The 18,987-nt window shown below is 40.9% G+C and overlaps 1 protein-coding gene across 1 annotated transcript in view; it reads left to right on the top strand.

Annotated features, from left to right (window-relative positions):
* The first annotated feature begins 504 nt into the window (after positions 1 to 504).
* The window catches only part of Cd2ap (CD2 associated protein), a 76,571-nt gene continuing 58,088 nt past the window's right edge, over positions 505 to 18,987 (top strand). Inside the window, exon 1 of the mRNA XM_027387470.2 lies at positions 505 to 644. Within this exon, the coding sequence (XP_027243271.1) occupies positions 641 to 644 (4 nt within the window). The 5' untranslated portion in view covers positions 505 to 640. The remainder of the gene's footprint in view (positions 645 to 18,987) is intronic.

Here is an 18,987-nt window from a genome sequence, read left to right as displayed (position 1 = left end):
CCCACAAGCTACATCTTTGCAGAGCACAAAGCGGGGCGACCCAGGCTCCTTTCGCAGAACCCCTCCGGCATCCGCCTGGGACCCGATGCCGCCAGGTGTCGCGCGCCTCGGGGACACCGCGCGCCCGCAGCCCGCCGCACCTGGAGGAGGGCGGCGCGCCCCCGCCGTGACGTCACCGCACCTGGCACCAGCTGCGGGAGCCAGGGTGGCGCGGGGGCCACGGCGGCGGCGGGGGGGGCGTGGCCGGGAGTCCCAGACCATTCTCGCGAGATTTCGCCCCAGCCGGGGGCCCAACTTCTCCTGGCTCCGGCTCGTGGCTTCCACCCGGGTCTCTGAGCGAGGCGCGCTCGGCCTCTGGGGCAGCGGGTGCGGGGCGGGCTGCCGGCGACAGATCCCGCCGGTGCCTCCGAGGCGAGCGGAAACGACCGGGGGCGGGGAGGGGTGGGTGGGCCCGCGGCCGAGCGCGCAGCGTGCGCACGCGCGGACGCCGCTCGCTCCCGCCTGCCGGGGCCGCGGCGGAGGCCGGGCGTGAGCGCGGCGGCGCGCCGCGGGCGGATGGAGGCGCCTCCCTGGCGCGCCTGAGCCGGTGCACAGAAGAGGCCGCGCGCGGGGCCGCGCGCTCCCCCGCCAGAGCCGCAGCATGGGTAAGCACGGTCGCGCCGGCCGCGGGGCTCGCACGCGGCTCGGGTCGGGCAGTCCTCCGCGCCACAGCGGGGCTCGAACCCGCCGCCGGCCGCCCCGCGTCCTCCGGGAGCCTCCGGCTTCGATGGGGGAGGGCGAGCGCGAAGTTGACAAAGTGGCGCCGGCCGCCCCCTGCTCCTCCGAGGCCGGGTACAGATTGGGGTTCTAAGGGGGGAAAAAAAGCACCCACACCCCCTCGTCTATTATTGCACACACGGACGTTTGGTCCTAGATAATTGGAGGCGCGGAAAATCCTCACGTCCCCCCTTTGCAGTTGGCTGGGGTTGGCACTGATTTGCGCCTAGGCTCGCCTTCCCCCTTTCGTGGGTTCCTTTGGGAAGTGGTTTTCCTGGCAGCCTCCCTGGTCAGGTGTGTTGGCATTTAGCATCGGCACCTGGAGTTTCCTCCCGAGGGCTGGCTGGAGGGCTCGGCATTCGAGGATTCCCAGTCGAACTTCTGGAGGAGCAGTTTCCTGTTTGGAGCGACACTTCCTTCTCGGAGGGGAGAAAAAGTACAGGGCCACAAGGTTGTTTTCTGTGCCTTCCTCGGGTTTGCTTTTGGGCTTAGAGAAAGCTGCGCTGTGTGGCCGCGGTCTTTGAAAAGGAGTTTTGTTAAGTGGTGTAACAGTTTGTTTGTTTGTTTGTTTTTGATAACAAAGTTGCGCCTGGGCTAGGCACAAACTCAAGTGTTTACAAATTAAAAGTCGCAGTCAAGAACAACTATTAAAACTGTTTTTTTTTTTCTTTTTAAAATCAAATTTGTGCCGCCATAAGGCAGGAAGAGTGTGTTCAGTAAGTGGTAAAACCCGAATTTGATTTTGTGGTATAAATCGGAAAGACGTTCTCACTTCTCCGTTGAGACCTGGTGCTGCTTCAACCATTACTGAAATTAATAATTCATAAAACTAACGGATGATTTAGAAGTACGACACAGCCAGGAGGACTGCTGATGTGGCACCCTGTGCCCACACTTTGTTTTGTGGGAGACGAATTTAGCTAGTGTTTACAGACTCTGCCTATTCTGTTTTCTTAGAGTTTCTAATTTTATGCTCCCTCAGCTTCCCTCCAGCTCTCTCTACCTTTTGTATACCAAGTGCTCCTCAACCCAGGAGCCAAGCATTTGCTGAGACTTTCAAATGGATTCCTTTCCACTTGATTAGTTGAGTTTACGGGGTAATTGCAGGCTTATTTAAGCATCAAAAGCTAGCTTAACTGATTTGGGTGAAACACTGAAAGTAAGTATACAATTCTTATCTGCCCTAAGTCAGGATGCAGAATGTAATTAAGCATCTTTTGATGGTCTAGACTCACCATTTTGTGACTTTGACTTGCTGTGAGCCCCTATAACCACCTGGGATCTTGTACAGACTGTTGGGCCCAGTGCTAAACAACAAACTTACTCCTTTGCACTTTGCAGTTATTTTATTAAGTTTGAGTTCTCCTGATTGTTACTGAATTCGGGCTTGAAACTGTGATTAGTGTTAACTTTCACCTTCCTCTTTCTCATTTGTATTTCTAAAAACGGTGGAAATCATCTAAATTTGTGATTTGTCATAGGGGAAATCAGTGGGCTCACAACTTGAATATAAGTTGTTGTTCTTTTTCTTTTTGTTTTTACAAGACAGGTTCTTACAATGTAGTTCTGGCTGTCCTGGAACTCACTTTGTATATCAGGCTAGCTTTGAATTCACAGAGATCTACCTGCCTCCCCAAGTGCTAGAATTAAAGGCATGACCCATTCCCCTAGCTAAAGTCTTTTCTTAAGAAAAGTAAATGAAAAGTATTTTACATTGTAATACCTGTATTTATTGTTCACAGGCCCTTTCTTTTGTGATTTGCTTTGGTTTATTTAGCTCAATTGCCAGAGTATCCTGGGAAAGCTAATTGTTTAGCATACTGTCAATGTGTGCTTTTAAGGTCTGTTATTTTGAGTGTTTGTCATTGTTTTTCGTATAGTATTTGTGAAACATTTGCCGATGAATATATACTTAAAATTTGTTGGTTGTGTAATCATTAAAATCCTCAAATATAAAATCCTCTGAATTCCTCTAATATATAATTTGTTCGGTTTGTTACCTGCCATTGTTCTTTGTCTTGCATTTTAAAGACAAGAACTTAACCTCCTCACCCTGTGGTACAGGGTTTGAATTTAAAGTGATCTTCCTGCCTCGGCCACCTGGCTGCTGGGATTATAGGCCTTACTTAGCTTGTTGGTTTGTTCTTGTAATTCATGGTAGCTCCTAAGATCTCTCTCTCTCTCTGTTCTTCCAAAGGACTCTTGAAAAAAAGAGGGAAAAAGGGCTCTGGACATCCTGAGATCTTACTTACAAGTTTTGCAACTTACTGATTTAGCCTGTCTCTGCTTCAGTCTCCTGATCTATGAATCGGTGAGAAGGGCCAAGTACAGGCTGTAGGAGAATGAATGAGCTAATCAGGCTTGGAATATTGCAGGAGCAGACTTGTATGTTCAAAGATCTCTGCAGTTCACTAACTTGTAAATGAATGCAGAGTATTGCCTTTCAAGAGTAAGATGATTTTGTGTTAACACAGAAATTGAATTCTGTATAATATAACTTGGCAAAAATTGTTTTTCAATATTGCTTATACTGTGAGAAAATTTTAATTGCTTGAGAAAAACTTAAGAATTTCTACTACTAGAGACATTGAAGGTTTGTGTTGTGTTAATGTTTTTAGTTTCTACATTAAATGTAGAGGGAAATACCTGTCAACTTTTTTTTTTTTTTTAAGATTTTACTTGTTATGTATACAGTCTTCTGCCTGCATGCCAGCAGAGGGCACCAGATCTCATAACAGATGGTTGTGAGCCACCATGTGGTTGCTGGGAATTGAACTCAGGACCTCTGGAAGAACAGTTAGTGCTCTTAACTGCTGAGCCATCTCTTCAGCCCGACTGTCAACTTTTAAGGTACTCATGTGAAGGCTGTAGGAAGAAAGGGTTTTAGGCAATTAAGAAAGGCAATACCTTTTAAAAAATACTTATTTATGTACTTTATGCATTTGGGTGTTTTGTCTGCATTTACATTTGCACAACAGAAGAGGGCCTCAGATCCATGGCATTGCAGTTATAGATGGCTGTGGGTTGTGAGCTGCTATGTGGGCGCTGGGAATTGAGGTCTAACTCAGGACCTCTGTTAGCGCCGTCAGTGCCCTTAACTGCTGAGTTATCTCTCTAGCCCCCAATCCTTTTTTTGCCCTCAAAAATACAGATAGGTATTTTGGAGTGGAATAAGACACAATGAATGACTCTCTATATATTTGAAAAGCTAAGCAGATACTTAAGACTTAACGTTTCTCTTAATTTTAGATAAGAATTTTTTTTTAAGTTTTTACTGTTGTAGCTGGCTGAACAATAAAATTTATGCCCATGAAAATAGTTGAACCTTTTATTGTCAGATAAAAATGTGTAGGTTTTTGGATTACTGTAATGACTTATGTATCGATTGACTGACTGACTGATTGATGTGTGTGTGAACAAACTCTAGTGCCTACAAGCTGTATGTGAAGGTACATGTACTAGTGTGCATATGTAGATTCCAGAAGAGGGTGCTCAGTGCTTCTTCAACCTCTTTACCAATTCCTTTGAGGCAAGGTCTTTTTCTGAACCCTGGGGATCATGTTTTCCTGGCTAGGATTAAAGACTGAGGCTCAGCAATTCTGTCTCTGCGTCCTTGGGAGTCATGGGTGCCTGTGGTGGCCCCAGTTTGTTACATGTGTTCTAGGATCTGAACTTCGGGCCTCAGGATTGCAGAGCAAGTGCTCTTAACTTCTGAGCTTATCTCTCTAGCCTCTGTGTACAGACAGACAGATGCCTTATCTGACACACTGATAATTTCAGGGTTAAACATCCATATAGGCACCTGTTTTCTCACCTACTTGGGAACGAGTGTAGGAGGTGATCATGAATTCCAGGGGAGCTTGTACATAGCAAGACTGTTTCAGAAATTCATGATTGGGAGAAGTATAGATAGATACTTTGTTTTTTCCAGAACTTGAAGGTTTTGTGGTAGCAGCAAGCATACACTTTGCCTAATGGATCCTCTGTGGGACAGACTATTGACGCTATTTTGTTTTGTTTTGGGTTTTTCGAGACAGGGTTTCTCTGTGGCTTTGGAGGCTGTCTTGGAACTCACTGTAGACCAGGCTGGCATCGAACTCACAGAGATCCGCCTGTCTCTGCCTCCCGAGTGCTGGGATTAAAAGTGTGAGCCACCACCGCCTGGTTGATTGGTGCTATTTTACAGCATCAAAATTACATATAAATTTCTGCAAAACAGTAAAATTTGCTTTGAAAGTATTTCGTGTGTGTATAAAACACACCAATCATAACTTACTTATTTTTTGAGACCAGGTTTCCACTCTGTAGCCCTGGCTGGCCTAGAATTCACTGTGTAGATCAGGCTTGCATTGAACTCACCATTCTGAGTGTTGGGATTACAGGTGCCACCTTGTTTGGCTGAAGTTGTTTTTAATAGAACTTTATAGTTGGCTTAGATGATAAATGTACTTCTATAGTGAGTGATTTTTTTTCGTTTGCTTTGTAACTAACACTATACCCATTTATACAGATAATATTTTTTAAAATATTTTTATTTAATTTGCATTGGTATTTTATCTGTATGTATGTATGTATGAAGGTGTCAGATCTTGGAGTTACAGACAGTTGTTAGCTGCCATGTGGGTGCTGGGAATTGAACCAGAGACCTTTGGAAGAACACTCAGTGCTCTTAACAGCTAAGCCATCTCTCCAGCCCACAAATAATATTTTTAAGTATAGATATATTGTGATTTACCAAGCAGTTTCAGAGCATAAAAAAGAAAAGTTTTCTTTCAAAGTTGAAACACGATAATTTAAGTCTACTTAATTAGAATATGTTGGTTCATGATCAGATTATTAAAACTTTTTAAAGTTTGAACACCTGTAATTCTGTAAAATTAATATCTAATATATAGACTCGACATAAATAAATAATAGTCACTCATGAAGTCTTCCTAGGTGAGGTAGGGGACAGAACATAAGTTTGGGAAACTTAGATAGAGGTTCATATGTGCCTAGAGTCAGCATGTGAGCTATATATATATGTGGCAAAATGCAGTGTGTAGAAAGATAGGTGGAGCAGGTGAGATTGGTGTGGGAGTGAGATGGTAGTTAGTGGCAAGTACTAGGTATAAGTTCAGACCGAAATCCTGGGGGAAATGAGAGGAAATGGGGTTTGGCAGGAGCCCTCAAAGACCTAGCATAGGGAAAGGAAGTAAGGTAAGGGCCAGTATTTTTCTTTTCTCTTTGTCTCTATTTTTCTTTTCTTTTTCTTTTTCTTTTTCTTCCCTCCCTCCCTCCCTCCCTCCCTCTCTCCCTCCCTCCCTCCCTCTCTCTCTCTCGTTCGTTCGTTCGTTCGTTTCAGATGAGCCCAAAAGTATTACTGACAAGATGCTCGAGCCTCTCTGTTATAGACCTTATACTGCATAGTATATGTCTTGAGATTATATTAGTCAATGGTAGTGGTTGAATGTATGAGTATGGTGATCATCAGTAGCTCTGGGTTTTAAAGCAGTCCTCTGCTTCTCAAAATGCTTGAGACTATTGCTTTGTTACAGTCTAGCATCCCCTCTTACTTAGTCCTGGTGATTTGAGGTACCTGCTTTCTAAGTCCCTATCCCCCTTTGGAAACTGGGTCCTGTTATATTCCCTAGGATGACCTCAGACTTCTGAACGCAAGCTGTCTGAATGTCCTAGACACCGTATTGGTTGTATTTTAGGTTACTCAAGATGATTGAATGTCCAAGTAATTTGTGTTCCAAGGGAGTGACTGTGGAGCATTTAATCACTAGGGATTTCTGGTAGAAAAGTACTCTGAAGTTTCATTGTAGTAATACACAGTTACCACCGATTTACAAGAGTGGTGTGGGGACTGGGATGTACTCAGCGTAAAAGTACTTACCTAGCTTTGTGGGTTGTGAATTGTTATGTCCATTCAGAAAAGAAAGTTATTAATGCAAGGTCATATCAAGGGAAGGAGCTGCTGCTGGGAGATTAGTTAACAAGTATTGTTTTCTTTTTAAAAAACAAAACTTCTTACAACCTCTGGATTGTGATATGAATGTTCCTGTCTCTTCCTGTTCTGGTGTTATAAATCTGTTGGCATGGCTTATTAGTGTTGTACTGGAATTAGAATGTAGCAATAGGAATGAAACATCATGGGACTTCATTAGAAACCCAAACCAGGGATTGTGGTGATTTAAGGGGATAGGGCTGTGTTCTAGTATAAAAAACAAAAACAAAAAAACCTTAAAGTGTAATGAGAAGGGGCTGGAGAGATGGCTCAGAGGTTAAGAGCACCGACTGCTCTTCCAGGGGTCCTGAGTTCAATTCCCAGCAACCACATGGTGGCTCACAACCATCTGTTATGAGATCTGGTGTCTTCTTCTGTTGTGCAGATATACATGGAAGCAGAATGTTGTATACATACTAAATAAATAAAATCTTTAAAAAAAAGTGTAATGAGAAGAATAATGACTAATAAGAATTTCTGTATAGGGAGGAATAGGATTTATTCCTCTCATTGGTTTGATCAGTGATACAGTACTTGGCAGATGTGACTGTTTTCTGTTGCTGTAGCAAAAATACCCGAGATATCAACTTAAGAGGAGGAAAGGTTTACTTGAGCTCACAGTATAGAATTTCAGTTTATAATTTATAGTCTCTTGACTGTTGCTTTAGGACTGGTAGCATCATTGTGAGAGCACATAGTTCAGAAAGTCTGTTGTCTTCATGACTGTGCTGATTGTTGTTGTTGTTGTTGTTATTATTATTATTATTATTATTATTATTATTATTATTTGTTAACACAAGCTAGGGTCATCCTGGAAAAGAAACCTCAATCGAGAAAATGCCTTCATCATTTTGCCTGTAGGCAAGTCTGTGATGCATTTTCTTGATTAATGATTAATATGAGAGGGGGCTTACTCCATTGTGGGCAGTGCCACCCCTTGGCTGGTGGTCCTCTGTTATAGGAAAATAAGCTGAGTGAGCCATAGAGAACTTGACTGTAAGTAGTGTTCTTCCATGGCCTCTGCTTCAAGTCCTGTCCCTAGGTTCCTGCTTTGAATTCCTGCTCTGACTGACGTTCTTTTATAGTCGACTGTAATGAGGAGTTGTAAGCTAAATAAACCCATTTTATAGTCTTAGTGTTTATCACAGCAATAGAAACTTAACTAAGACAATAATGGTTGGAAAACATAAAAGAGGTAGGAAGAGGTGACCCTAAAGGGAATGTGTTTAGTCCGACTTCCTTCCATCCACCTGCTGACCTTTTCATCACTTAAAGGGGCCATGGTGGGGGACTAGATCTTCAAAACACAAGAGCCTTTAGAACATTCAAGATCCAGACTGTATCAGCAGTAACGAAAATACTTTTAAGATCTTCTCTGACATCAAGTCTTCTGACTAAAGCAAGCTTTCACTTGAGGTGATCCCTTTAAGGAACTTCTAAAATTTGAAGTATTAACACTGTCTTATGGGTATTACTGACATATTGGTACCCCACTATTGAAGAGGCTAGAGATATTTCCAGCCTGTAGACTATGAACTATGAGTATCATACTCAAGAATACTTTAATTGTTAAGTACAAAACATTTTGGGTTTTAAATATAGAAGTTTGTAATTTTGAATTTGGATAGTTTTACTTTTTTTTTTTAAAATGAAACATGTACATTGTTGTGCGCCCCCCCCCCCAGCCAGTAATTGAACCCTGGGCTTCAGCACAAGCCTAGGAAGTGCTCTACCACTGTGGTCATTCAAATACTTGCCATCGTGTTGAAACAATTTTCAGTTTATTTAAAGATGTGTTTCCTCAGCTGGTGTGGTGGCCTACATTTGTAATTCCAGCACTTGGGAGGTGAAGGCAGGAAGAGGAAGAGGAATTGAAGGTCATCCTTCCTTGGTTTCGTAGTATGTTCAAGGCCAATTTGGAATCTCTAAAACCCTATCCTATCTCAAAAACAAAACAAACAAAAGAAAGGAAGAAGGCTGGGGAGATGTTAGTTGCTAAAGTGCTTGGGAAGACCTGAGTTTGGATGTCCAGCCTTATGTTAAAAAGCAAAACAAAACAAACCAGTGCACCTGTAATCCTAGCACTGGTGAAGTAGCCCTGTGCCCAGCAGAATTGGAGTTCCAGGTTCAGTGAAAGATGCTGTCTCAGAAAATAAGGTGGAGGAACTGTGAGATGGCTCAGTAAGTAAAGGTGTTTGTCACCGAGCCTGATGACTCATGTGGTGGAAGGAAAGCACCGACTTTTCGAGTTGTCCTCTAACTTCCACAGACACACTGGAACCCTCATCATCCTTCATTCCATTCCTACATTAAATAAATGTAAGCCAGATGTGGTGACATATACCTTTATCCTAGCCCTTGGGAGGCAGAGGCAGGCAGATGTCTTGAATTGAGGCCAGTTGGTCTACAGAGTTGAGCTCCAGGACAGCTGGAGTTACACAGAAACCTTGTCTCTAAAAACAATCCCCCTGCCCCATAATAAATAAATGTAGCAACAATAACAAAAAAAGACATTTAAGTGCAAATGAGGAAGAACACTAGCATTGATCTCTGGCCTCCCTATGCACATGCGCAAACATACAAACATACCACCAAAAAATGTTCTCTTAAGATCAAAGTTCTGCAGTAGACATTAATTAAAATTCCTTTTCTGCTATAGGAGATTGAATTCCAATGAGTATTTTGCTTTGCTGCTTAGTGTGTATTTACTTGTGCATGCATCACATAAAATGAGAATTCCTTTTTACTCAAATACTAATTAAACTCTCCCCTTTCTTTCCTTTCATTCTTTCTTTCCTTTGAGATGGTCTCATTATGAAAACCTGCCTAGCCTGGAACGTACATCGATGGTGCTGGTTCTGAACTCCCAGAGATGTGCTTGGCAGAGTCCTGGGCTTAAAGGCTTGCCACCATCATGTCTGCCTGAGCCATTCTTGTTTCTTAGTTTCATCATTGATATACATCTGTTGGGATTGGGCATCCCATGGTCAAATTCTCCATAATTTGACCAGTTGTGGTTTTCTGCTATGGTCTATATTTGCTGCAAAGATCAGCTTTGAGGGTTGAGAGCCACACCAGGCAAAGATGGCTGGTGAACCTAGTGTGCATTTTTAGAATTTGAAGCTTGTAGGTTTTTGTGAGCCTAATGGGAGAATGTATAAAAATATTTCTGAAGTATTTTTTTGTTAGATATTTAGCTGGTGCTGATTTATTATACTTAAGTGTACTTTCTCATGGAAATTAAATGCAATAGCATTCAGACTTATTTCATCCTGTTTTCTAAATAACAGTTTCTGGCATGAATGTGACTTATTGTTAGAGTAGGTTTAACTTTTTCCCATTGAAATTTTATATCCTTCCGAGAAATTTTTGTATGACCCCAGATATGTACACACATATAAAATAGACATACAAATTGTCTTAATTAGGGTTACTATTGCTGTGATGAAACACCATGACCAAGAGCGGGTTGTCATACTTCTACAGGTAGTCCCCTGGGGGAAGTCAAGACAGGAACTCACACAGGGCAGGGACCTGATAGGAGCTGATGTGGAGGCCATGAAGGAGTGCTGCTTACTGGCTGTCTTGCTCAGCCTGTTTTCCTGTAGCACACAGGACCACCTCTCCAGGGTGGAGTGGGTCCTCCCGCATCAGTCACTAATTAAGAAAATGCTCTACAGGCTGGCCTGTAGCCTAATCTTATGGAGGCATCTTCTCAATTGGGTTTTCCTCCTCTCAGATGACTCTAGCTTGTGACAAGTTGACATAAAATTAGCCAGCACATAAACATTAATGAAAATAATCATAAGAAATTTGTTTTAAAACATTTCTTTGGGCACAGGTATGTGATGGCACACACTTGTAATTCACATGCTTGTAATTCCAGCTTTTGGGAGGTAGAGGTAGGTGGAACTCTGAGCTGGAAGCCAGCCTGATCTGAGAGAGTTCCAGGACATAATGAGACCCTGTGGCAGAACAAACAACCCCGCCCTCCCCCCAAAATAAACCCAAGTAATTCTTTGGTGTGTGTGTGTTGGTGAAAACAAATTTACACACTGAGATAATTGTGTTTGTTTTAAAAAATTTAATGTATTTCTGTGTATTAGTGTTTGCCTACATGTATTTCTATGTGCTGTGTGTGTACTTGGTGCCTAAGGAAGCCAGAAGAAGATGTCAGATCCTCTGGAACTGGAATTGAAGAGTTATGAGTCACCATGTGGATACTAGAATTGAACCCAGGCCCTCTGTAAGAGCTGCTGGTGCTCCTAACTGCTGAACCATTTCTCCAGCTCCCATGCATATGAATTAAATCTTGGCAGAATCCTTAATACTTCGTGATGTAGAACATCTTCAGATTTACATCTGATTGGCAATTTTGATTTTTTTTGTAAGTCATTTCTTATTGTAACTCTGGTTTGCCTGGAACTTGCTTTGTGGATTGATTTGACTTTGAATTTGTAACAGTCATCAGGCCTCTGCTTCGTGAGTGCTGGAATTATGGGTGTGAATCACTATGCCTGTCTGATATTTGATCTTGTAATTGTCATTGCTGGGAGATCACTTCATGTAAATATGTAGTATAAAATGGCAGAAGTGTGTTCAGAGCCATGATAGAAATTGTTGGAAATTCTATTCTAATCCAAAGCCAACATGCATTTTTTTTTTTTTAATGAAATGCAAGTTAGCAGTTTAAAGAGCACTCTTCAGGTCAGACATTTTAATACAATTCAATCCAGTGGTATACTTACTTGATACTCATGCACTGAGGAGTGATAGTAGTCTTTGTTTTCAGTAATTAAACTGTCTTGTTTCTATAAGGGACAAAAACCTTGTACAGCAAACACTGCAGTTCATAAAAATAACAGTGCTCTTGAGTCTGAGCAGTGTTCAGGTAGTGCTAGTTAGTGTTTCCTGGCATGGGGCATGTGTTGTGCAAAGTAGGCATGGTATATATTTAGAAGGCTCATTGAAGATGCTCTGTATAGCATGGGTGAGAGCCACTACAAGTGTCCTAGATTTCATTTTGTTTGATTTTTGAGTTAATCTTTGGTCACCGTGTTCAGAGACCTCTTGCTGTTGCCACATATTTTTTGATGTGCACATTCAATTATAAGACTCTGAGGTTGTGAATCACAGCTTAGGAAGCTTAATAATAGTATATTTAAAGCTTCTAAACAACATTTAGATTGCTATTTATAATTGTGGTTTAGCTTAATAATACTGTATTTGGCAATACTTTAGAGTATAATTTCTTCCCTCCCCAGGCTGTCCAGAACTGGCTGTGTAGCATAGCCCAGGCTGGCCTTAACATATGTTCCTGCCTCTGCCTCTCAAATGTTGGGATTACCATGTGGACCACCTCCACCTGGGCAGGAAGCCTCACTTACCTACCTACCTACCTACCTTCCTACCTACCTACTTCCTACCTACCTACACTAACTACCTACCTGCCTACCTATTTGAGAAAGGGTCTTACTAAGTAGCTTTGTCTGGCCTGGAACTTGCTGTGTAGATCAGGCTGGTCTCAAACTCACAGAGATCCATCTCTGTGGAGATCAGACCCTAGTGCTGAGGCTGAGGTTTCAAACTGTGTGTCACCATGCCTGACCAGTAGCTACATTTAAAATAGCATCAGAGATCGAGGCATGGTAGTGTACTCTACAATCCCAGCCTTCAGGAGATATGGCAAGAAGACTGTGAGTTTGAGTTTAACTTAGCCATGTCACAAATTCCAGGCTAGGCCTCTCTGGAAAGAAAGGAAGACCTAAGAGAAATATTTCAGTAATAACTGAACAATGTTGGTGAAAACCTCATAAGGAAGTAATTTAGTTTATAGGAATGTAATAATGTTCTAAAAAATGACATGGGGAAAGCTTTTCATAAGGTTTTTTTTTTTTTGCTTATTTTGTGTGTGATCATGGGTACACATGTGCTATGTTGCATGTGTCATCAGGTCACAAGATACATGTGAACTCAGGTCACCATGCTTTTGAGGCAAGTATTTTTTTAAAATTTTTTAATCTATTGAGACATCTGGCTGGCCCAAGTCCATCAGATTTATATATGCAAAAATTTTGTGGACCTTTGTGATGGGATTGTTTTGAGAAAAGGACCTATGTCTTCATGGTATGTATGTATTTTTTGTTGTGTAGACTGGCCTAGAACCCACTCTAGTTCACACTGGCCTTCTGCTTTTCATAGTTCTGCCTCAGCCTCCCAAGTGCTGAGATTACAGGCATTATCCAACTCTGTGACTTTCTTTTAGGGACTTTTTCAGTGAGGTCTGTAATCTGATGAGAGTTCTGAAGAACTTTAGCAGTTTCTGCTTTACAATTACATCATTTGTTTTTTTTCCTTTTTTAAATATTGATTTTTACTGTGTGCTAGTTCTTTTTAACCAGTCATAGTAATTTTTTCTCAGAGTAATAATAACTATTATCCCAACAGTAAATTCTTTGGTTAAATTCATCAAATATGATTTGAAACCTTTGTATCATTACAAACAGAAGCACTCAAAAAACTGATAAATAAGGGGCTGAAGGATGTAGCTCAGTTGCTAGAATTTTCCAGTCCCTTCCCACTGCAGAAACACAACAGGGTATGAAATGCTGCCTGTAATCCCAGTCCTAAGGAGGTGAAGATGGGAGTATCAGAAATTCAAGGTCATTCCTGCCTGTGTAATCACAGCCAGTCTGGGCTACATGAGACTGTCTGAAAAAAAAAAAAAAAAGGACAAAATACTTGTACTCTAGATACTCAGTGGGAAGAATGTGTTTGTGATTTGTGTTAATATTTAGTGATTGTTTATTATGTATTTCTGTTTCAAGTCCATTTTAAAGCTCTTTCCTAAGTATTCTTTAATTCTCACAAGTCTATTCATTTTGAGAACTGTTATTAATCTTCAAAAAACATTTTTTGTATTTATTTTGTATGTGCACGTGTGTGGGAATGTGTGCATGTACCACAGTGTATACGTGTAGGTTGGAGACCCATCCTCTGCTGGATGGGTCTTAGGGATTGAACCCGGTTCATCAGACTTGGTGGCAGGCACCTGTACCCATTGAGCCATTCTCCATGCCTTGTTGTTATTCCTATAGTTGGGGGGAACAATACCGCAGCAGTTAATTCAAGGCCAAGGCTTGAATTTAGGCAGGCCTGTTCACTGCTGAACTCTCCATGCTGTAGAGTAGAACAGCTCATTCTTTCCTTGGGAGCTATTTGGGTTACAGGGTGTAGACATTCTTGATCTAATCCTGCCCTATTTTTTCTTACATTCATCCAGAGTGTAACTTGTTTTGGAATTTTTTATTGTCTCCTTCCCTTTATTTCTTGGTGCTGAAGATTGAACCCCAGGCTCTTAGCCTCTGAATTATATCCCCAGCCTATTTAATCTTTATTTCTGACTCATCAGGAGTTCAGAGATCATTGTTTTTTCTTAGATGTATCCTAAGTGTGCCTTGACCAAGTTTTTTTTTTTTTGAATAAACAAGTAAATATTTGCTGAATGAAAATTGAACATGAGTATACATGTTTTATACGTATGAAAACTAAGTTGACTGGAAATCATAGCTAACAAATTTGAAATGAGATTTTAAAACTCCATGCAATATATTTCAGTTCAGTGCTACACATAGCTATTGATTATGTATTATGTCAGGTATTATAAAGCATGCGTCCTTGTTCTTTTCGTCTAAGAATTTAGTTCCTTTTTTAGTATTGAAGGATGCTTAGGAATATGAAGAGATTCAAATGATTGTTTCAGAAATTTTCATGATCCATGCATCTAATGTTACAAGTGTTTGCTTTTGTCTGCATAACTTAGTTTTTTTTTTTTTTTTTTTTTTTTTAATCTGCTTAGAAAATGAATGAACTTTTATAGCAAGTTCCTGTTTTCCTAAGTTAAACTCTTTAGGTGATATTTTGCCAGTTATTCACATTTGAAGTATACTTACCATGTTAGGTATTGCTTTGAGCTTTTAATCTCCGTAAGAGTGTTATGGCAAAAATATTGATGATCACAATCCTTAGAAGTGGAGAGATTGTTGCTTAACCGAAGTTAGAGACAGGATGTGGTGGGGGTGGGGGTCAGGCTCAGACTTGCAGTGGTCTGGTTTGAAAGTATGTCTTAGACATTTAAAACATTTTAGGAAAGGGAGGAAATGTTGAGTTAAGCAAAGAAAATAGTAAGATTGAAATAACTACCTTATATGCAAATAAAGAAGCTTAGCTAGCACAATGGCACTCTGAAATCTGTGAATGCCAGCTACTCTGAAAGCCTGGGAGACCAGGCTGAGCAAGAGTCCCTTTTTCAATACAGAAACAGAAACAGTATAAACAAGATTAACTCTCCTAGAAATTGTGGATGGATACCATACACTGTCCAAGTGTTTGAGAAACTCCTTTCTTTTAAGATACTTTTACCAAATATACTGCATTACACATTGTTTCTTTCTTAGTCAGGGTTCTTTTCCAGTGAAGAGACCATGACAGCTCTTAAAGGGAAAACATTTAGTTGGGGCTTACTTAGAGTTTCAAAGGTTTATTTAGTCTATCAGTGTCATGGTGGGGGGGGGCATGGCAGTGTGCAGGCAGACATGGATGCTGGAGAAGTTGAGAGTTAGTTTTACATCTGGATCTACAGGCAGCAGGAAGAGAGAGAGAGAGAGAGAGCCACCATGCCAGGGTTGGGCTTTTGAAATGTCAAAGCCCACCTCCAGTGACATGCTTCCTCTAACAACACAATATCTATTACAACATGGCAACATCTCCTAATCCTTGTAAGTAGTGGCATTCCCTAGGGACTAAGCATAAAAATCTGTGAGCCTGTGGGGGGCCATTCTTATTCAAACCACTACTCTTTATATATTCTTGGGCTTTTTCCTTCCTTCCTCCCTCCCTCCCTCCCTCCCTCCCTCCCTCCCTCCCTCTCTCCTCTCTTCCTTCCTCCCCTCCCTCCCAACCTCCCCCTTCCAAGTTCTTATACAACTTCAGTGAGCATTTATATGGTATGTTTTCGGTCTGACTTGAAAGAAGATTAATGCTCGTATTTCTAGTGTTTTATTGAAGTTAAGAATTGAAATTGAGGAATTAAGAACCAGGTGTGGTGTCCATACCTGTAATCTCAGTAATGGGGATGTTGAGGCAAAATTGCTGTGAATTTGAGGCCAGCTTGGGTTATGAAGCAAGACCTTGTGTGTATGGGGGTGGGGTACTGATAGTGGGAGGAATAAGCAAAAGGAAACGAACAAAAAAACCTGAACAAACAAGGAATGTAGAAACTTACTGAATATTCCAACTTGCTTTTTTCTAGTATAGGTTTTGTGCGTTATTTTAGGAGAAGGAATTGATTATATGCATATGACAATTTCTAGTCCTTGTAAGATCAAGATAATTTTTAAGTTTTGAGGTTGTTTTTGTCGGTATGTCACCAATTGATCTGTAATATTAGAAGGGATAGACTACTATGAAAAGATAACTGATGAAATGTTCTTCGGAGAAATGTGGTTGGAATATACATACTGTGTGCACCTTTGCATACTACTTGAGCAGGAAGAGGAAGGGGTTACAGTTGGAGTCTGAACTGTCCCCACAAGCTCATGTTTTGTTTGCTTGATCTGAGCTGGTGGAGCTGGTTGAAACTAGGAGGTGAGGCTTGGTTGGAGGGAGTAGCACTGGGGTTTGTCCTTGAGTGTATCTTGTTCCTGGCATCTTCCGGTCAGTCTCCTGTGTACTGTGATGTGAACTGCCTTGTCATGTGTTCTCTATTGTTGCTTACTGAATCTTATGAAATGCTTTTGAACATTGTTTGTCACAGCAATAGAAAAAGTAACTAATTCATAGGTAGGTTTTATGTGCATTTGTTTTTGGTATCTTAAGAATGATTAGAGCTGGGGATGTAGCTTAACTGATTGAATGTTTGCCTGTTATGCATGAAACCTTGCGTTCAATCCATAAGACTAGATAAACTTTAGGGTGTGGTGGTGCACACCTGTGATCCCAACACTTGTCTCCGACTTGCAATCCCAATATTGGAGGTGGAGGCTCACCTTGAATAAGTAGGACCCTGTATCTAAATAAAGATATAAATAAATGCACAACTAGAAAGTAGGCATAGTGGATAGTTTTTTTAATTCTAGCACTCAGGATTGCTGGGAGTTTGAGAACAGCCAGTGTTACATAGTTTCAGGACAGTCTGAGTTGTGGTGTGTGATCCTGTTTCAAAAACAGACAGACACAACATACACAAATAGAAGAAAAGTACTAGATTTACTTAGCTCTGTTGAAAATATATAAGAAATGCTGCTTTTATCATTTCTGAGTTTAACATTCGATAACTGATAAAAGGGGCTTTAGGGATGATACTGTGACTTTTGATTAATATTTTCATATGAATCTTATTTTGTAGAATTTAATGAGATATAGTAACATTAAAAAATACTAGTCAGTTTTGTGTTTTAAAGTGTTGTTAAGGTATATGTATTTAGGTCTAGAAATAGCACCATAGTCTTTAGTTTGAGGCTTGTGTTTTGCCTGGTTTGGGCTTGTAAACTGTTTAATGATTGCTCAAGCTGTAGGTCCCAAAGGGTTCAGATCCCCTAGTGTCTTAGTTTTATCTCTCTGCTTGTCTTTGAGTTTATCTAAATACTCAGAATGTGCATATTTGGATCCTTTCAGTTACAGTCCACTATTACTGGAGTATCAGTGTAGCTGTAAAAGGCGATTAAGGATAGTATTCTGTGATCATAAAATTAAGTTTGAGTCTTTCAGTGGATGTAAGATGGAATCTTCATCTTGCTGCTCTTTCAACTGTAGCTCACTATATCAGCATCTTTTGGGGGGGGAGTGATATGTGAGGTGGGGTATCCTATGATCTCCTTTTCTGTTACATTCATTTACTGTGTGTGTGTCTGCCTGTGTGGAATATGAATATATATACACACACATGCATGGAGGCTATATATATGGGGACTATATATGGAGAATAATATATATGTATATGGAGGCTAAGGATTGAGTGTCTTTCTCAGTTGTTCTCTACCTTATTTTCTGAGATAGGGTTTCTCACTGAACTTGAAACTTACTCATTAACAGAGATCCTTCTGAGATTCCTTCCTTCCTTCCTTCCTTCCTTCCTTCCTTCCTTCCTTCCTTCCTTCCTCCCTCCCTCCCTCCCTCCCTCCCTCCCTCCCTCCCTCCTCCCTCCCTCCCTCCTTTCTTTATGTGAATGTTGGGGATCCAAACATAAGTCCTAATGCTTGTTCAGTAAGTGCCTTACTGACTAAATTGGTTACCACACAGAGAAATGGGTTTCTTTGTGATGCTTTCTTTGTGTGTGTGTGATGGCTGTCTTCATTTACTTGTCTCCTTTTTAGACTCTGATAAGTTGGATTCATTATTACCCATGTCTTTGCTTTCATATTTTTTTGGGGACCCCCCTTTTTATTTTATTTTTTTGAGACAGGGTGTCTCTGTATAGCCCTGGCTATCCTGGAATGATACACAAGTACTAGGACTAAAGACATATGCCACAGCACCTGGCCATAATTTTGCTTTCTGTTTGTTTTCTTTATTTTGAATGTTTTCTTGGATTTATCAAATATTTGACAAATATTCAGTAATTTTAAATTTAAAGCATTGCCAATATTATGAACTTGAAGAAAAAACTTAGTTGATGTATTTTTAAATTTAGTTTACTTCTGGTAATTTTATGCATGTATGGTGTGTGTGGGATGTACTTGATGGCGGTGAGAGGAGGACTGTAGGTGTCCTCTGTCATTCTCTATTCTCGAGAGAAGATTTCTAACTGAACCTGGAAGTAGGCTGCCACATGGCTTGCTTGCTTGCTTGCTTGCTTATTTATTTATTTATTTATTTATTTATTTGTGTGGTTGCTGGAGATTTGAAATCAGGTCCTCCTGAGCAACCCAGTAGAACATTTCTGCAGATCTAAATTATTTATTTATTTTCTATTTTTTTAGTTTTGAAGTAATCAGTTAGTTTTAAAAGTGGGCAGCTTTAAGCTTCTTCCTGGCTTTATCAGTTCTACTGGCTCTCTTACCATATCTTCAGCTCCAGTAGAAATTCACTTACAAACTAAATAAAAAATGACTTCACTGGGTGGTGATGGCACAGGCCTTTTAATCTCTTGAGTTTGAGGCCAACTTGCTCTACAAAGTGAGTTCCAGGATTGCCGGAGCTGCTACCCTGTCTTGAGGAAAAAACAGTAAAACAACAAAACA

The sequence above is a fragment of the Cricetulus griseus genome (genome assembly GCF_003668045.3).
Source record: "Cricetulus griseus strain 17A/GY chromosome 1 unlocalized genomic scaffold, alternate assembly CriGri-PICRH-1.0 chr1_1, whole genome shotgun sequence".
NCBI lineage: Eukaryota > Metazoa > Chordata > Mammalia > Rodentia > Cricetidae > Cricetulus > Cricetulus griseus.
Note: the sequence above shows the minus strand (reverse complement) of the source record. Positions and strands in the feature narration are given on the sequence as shown.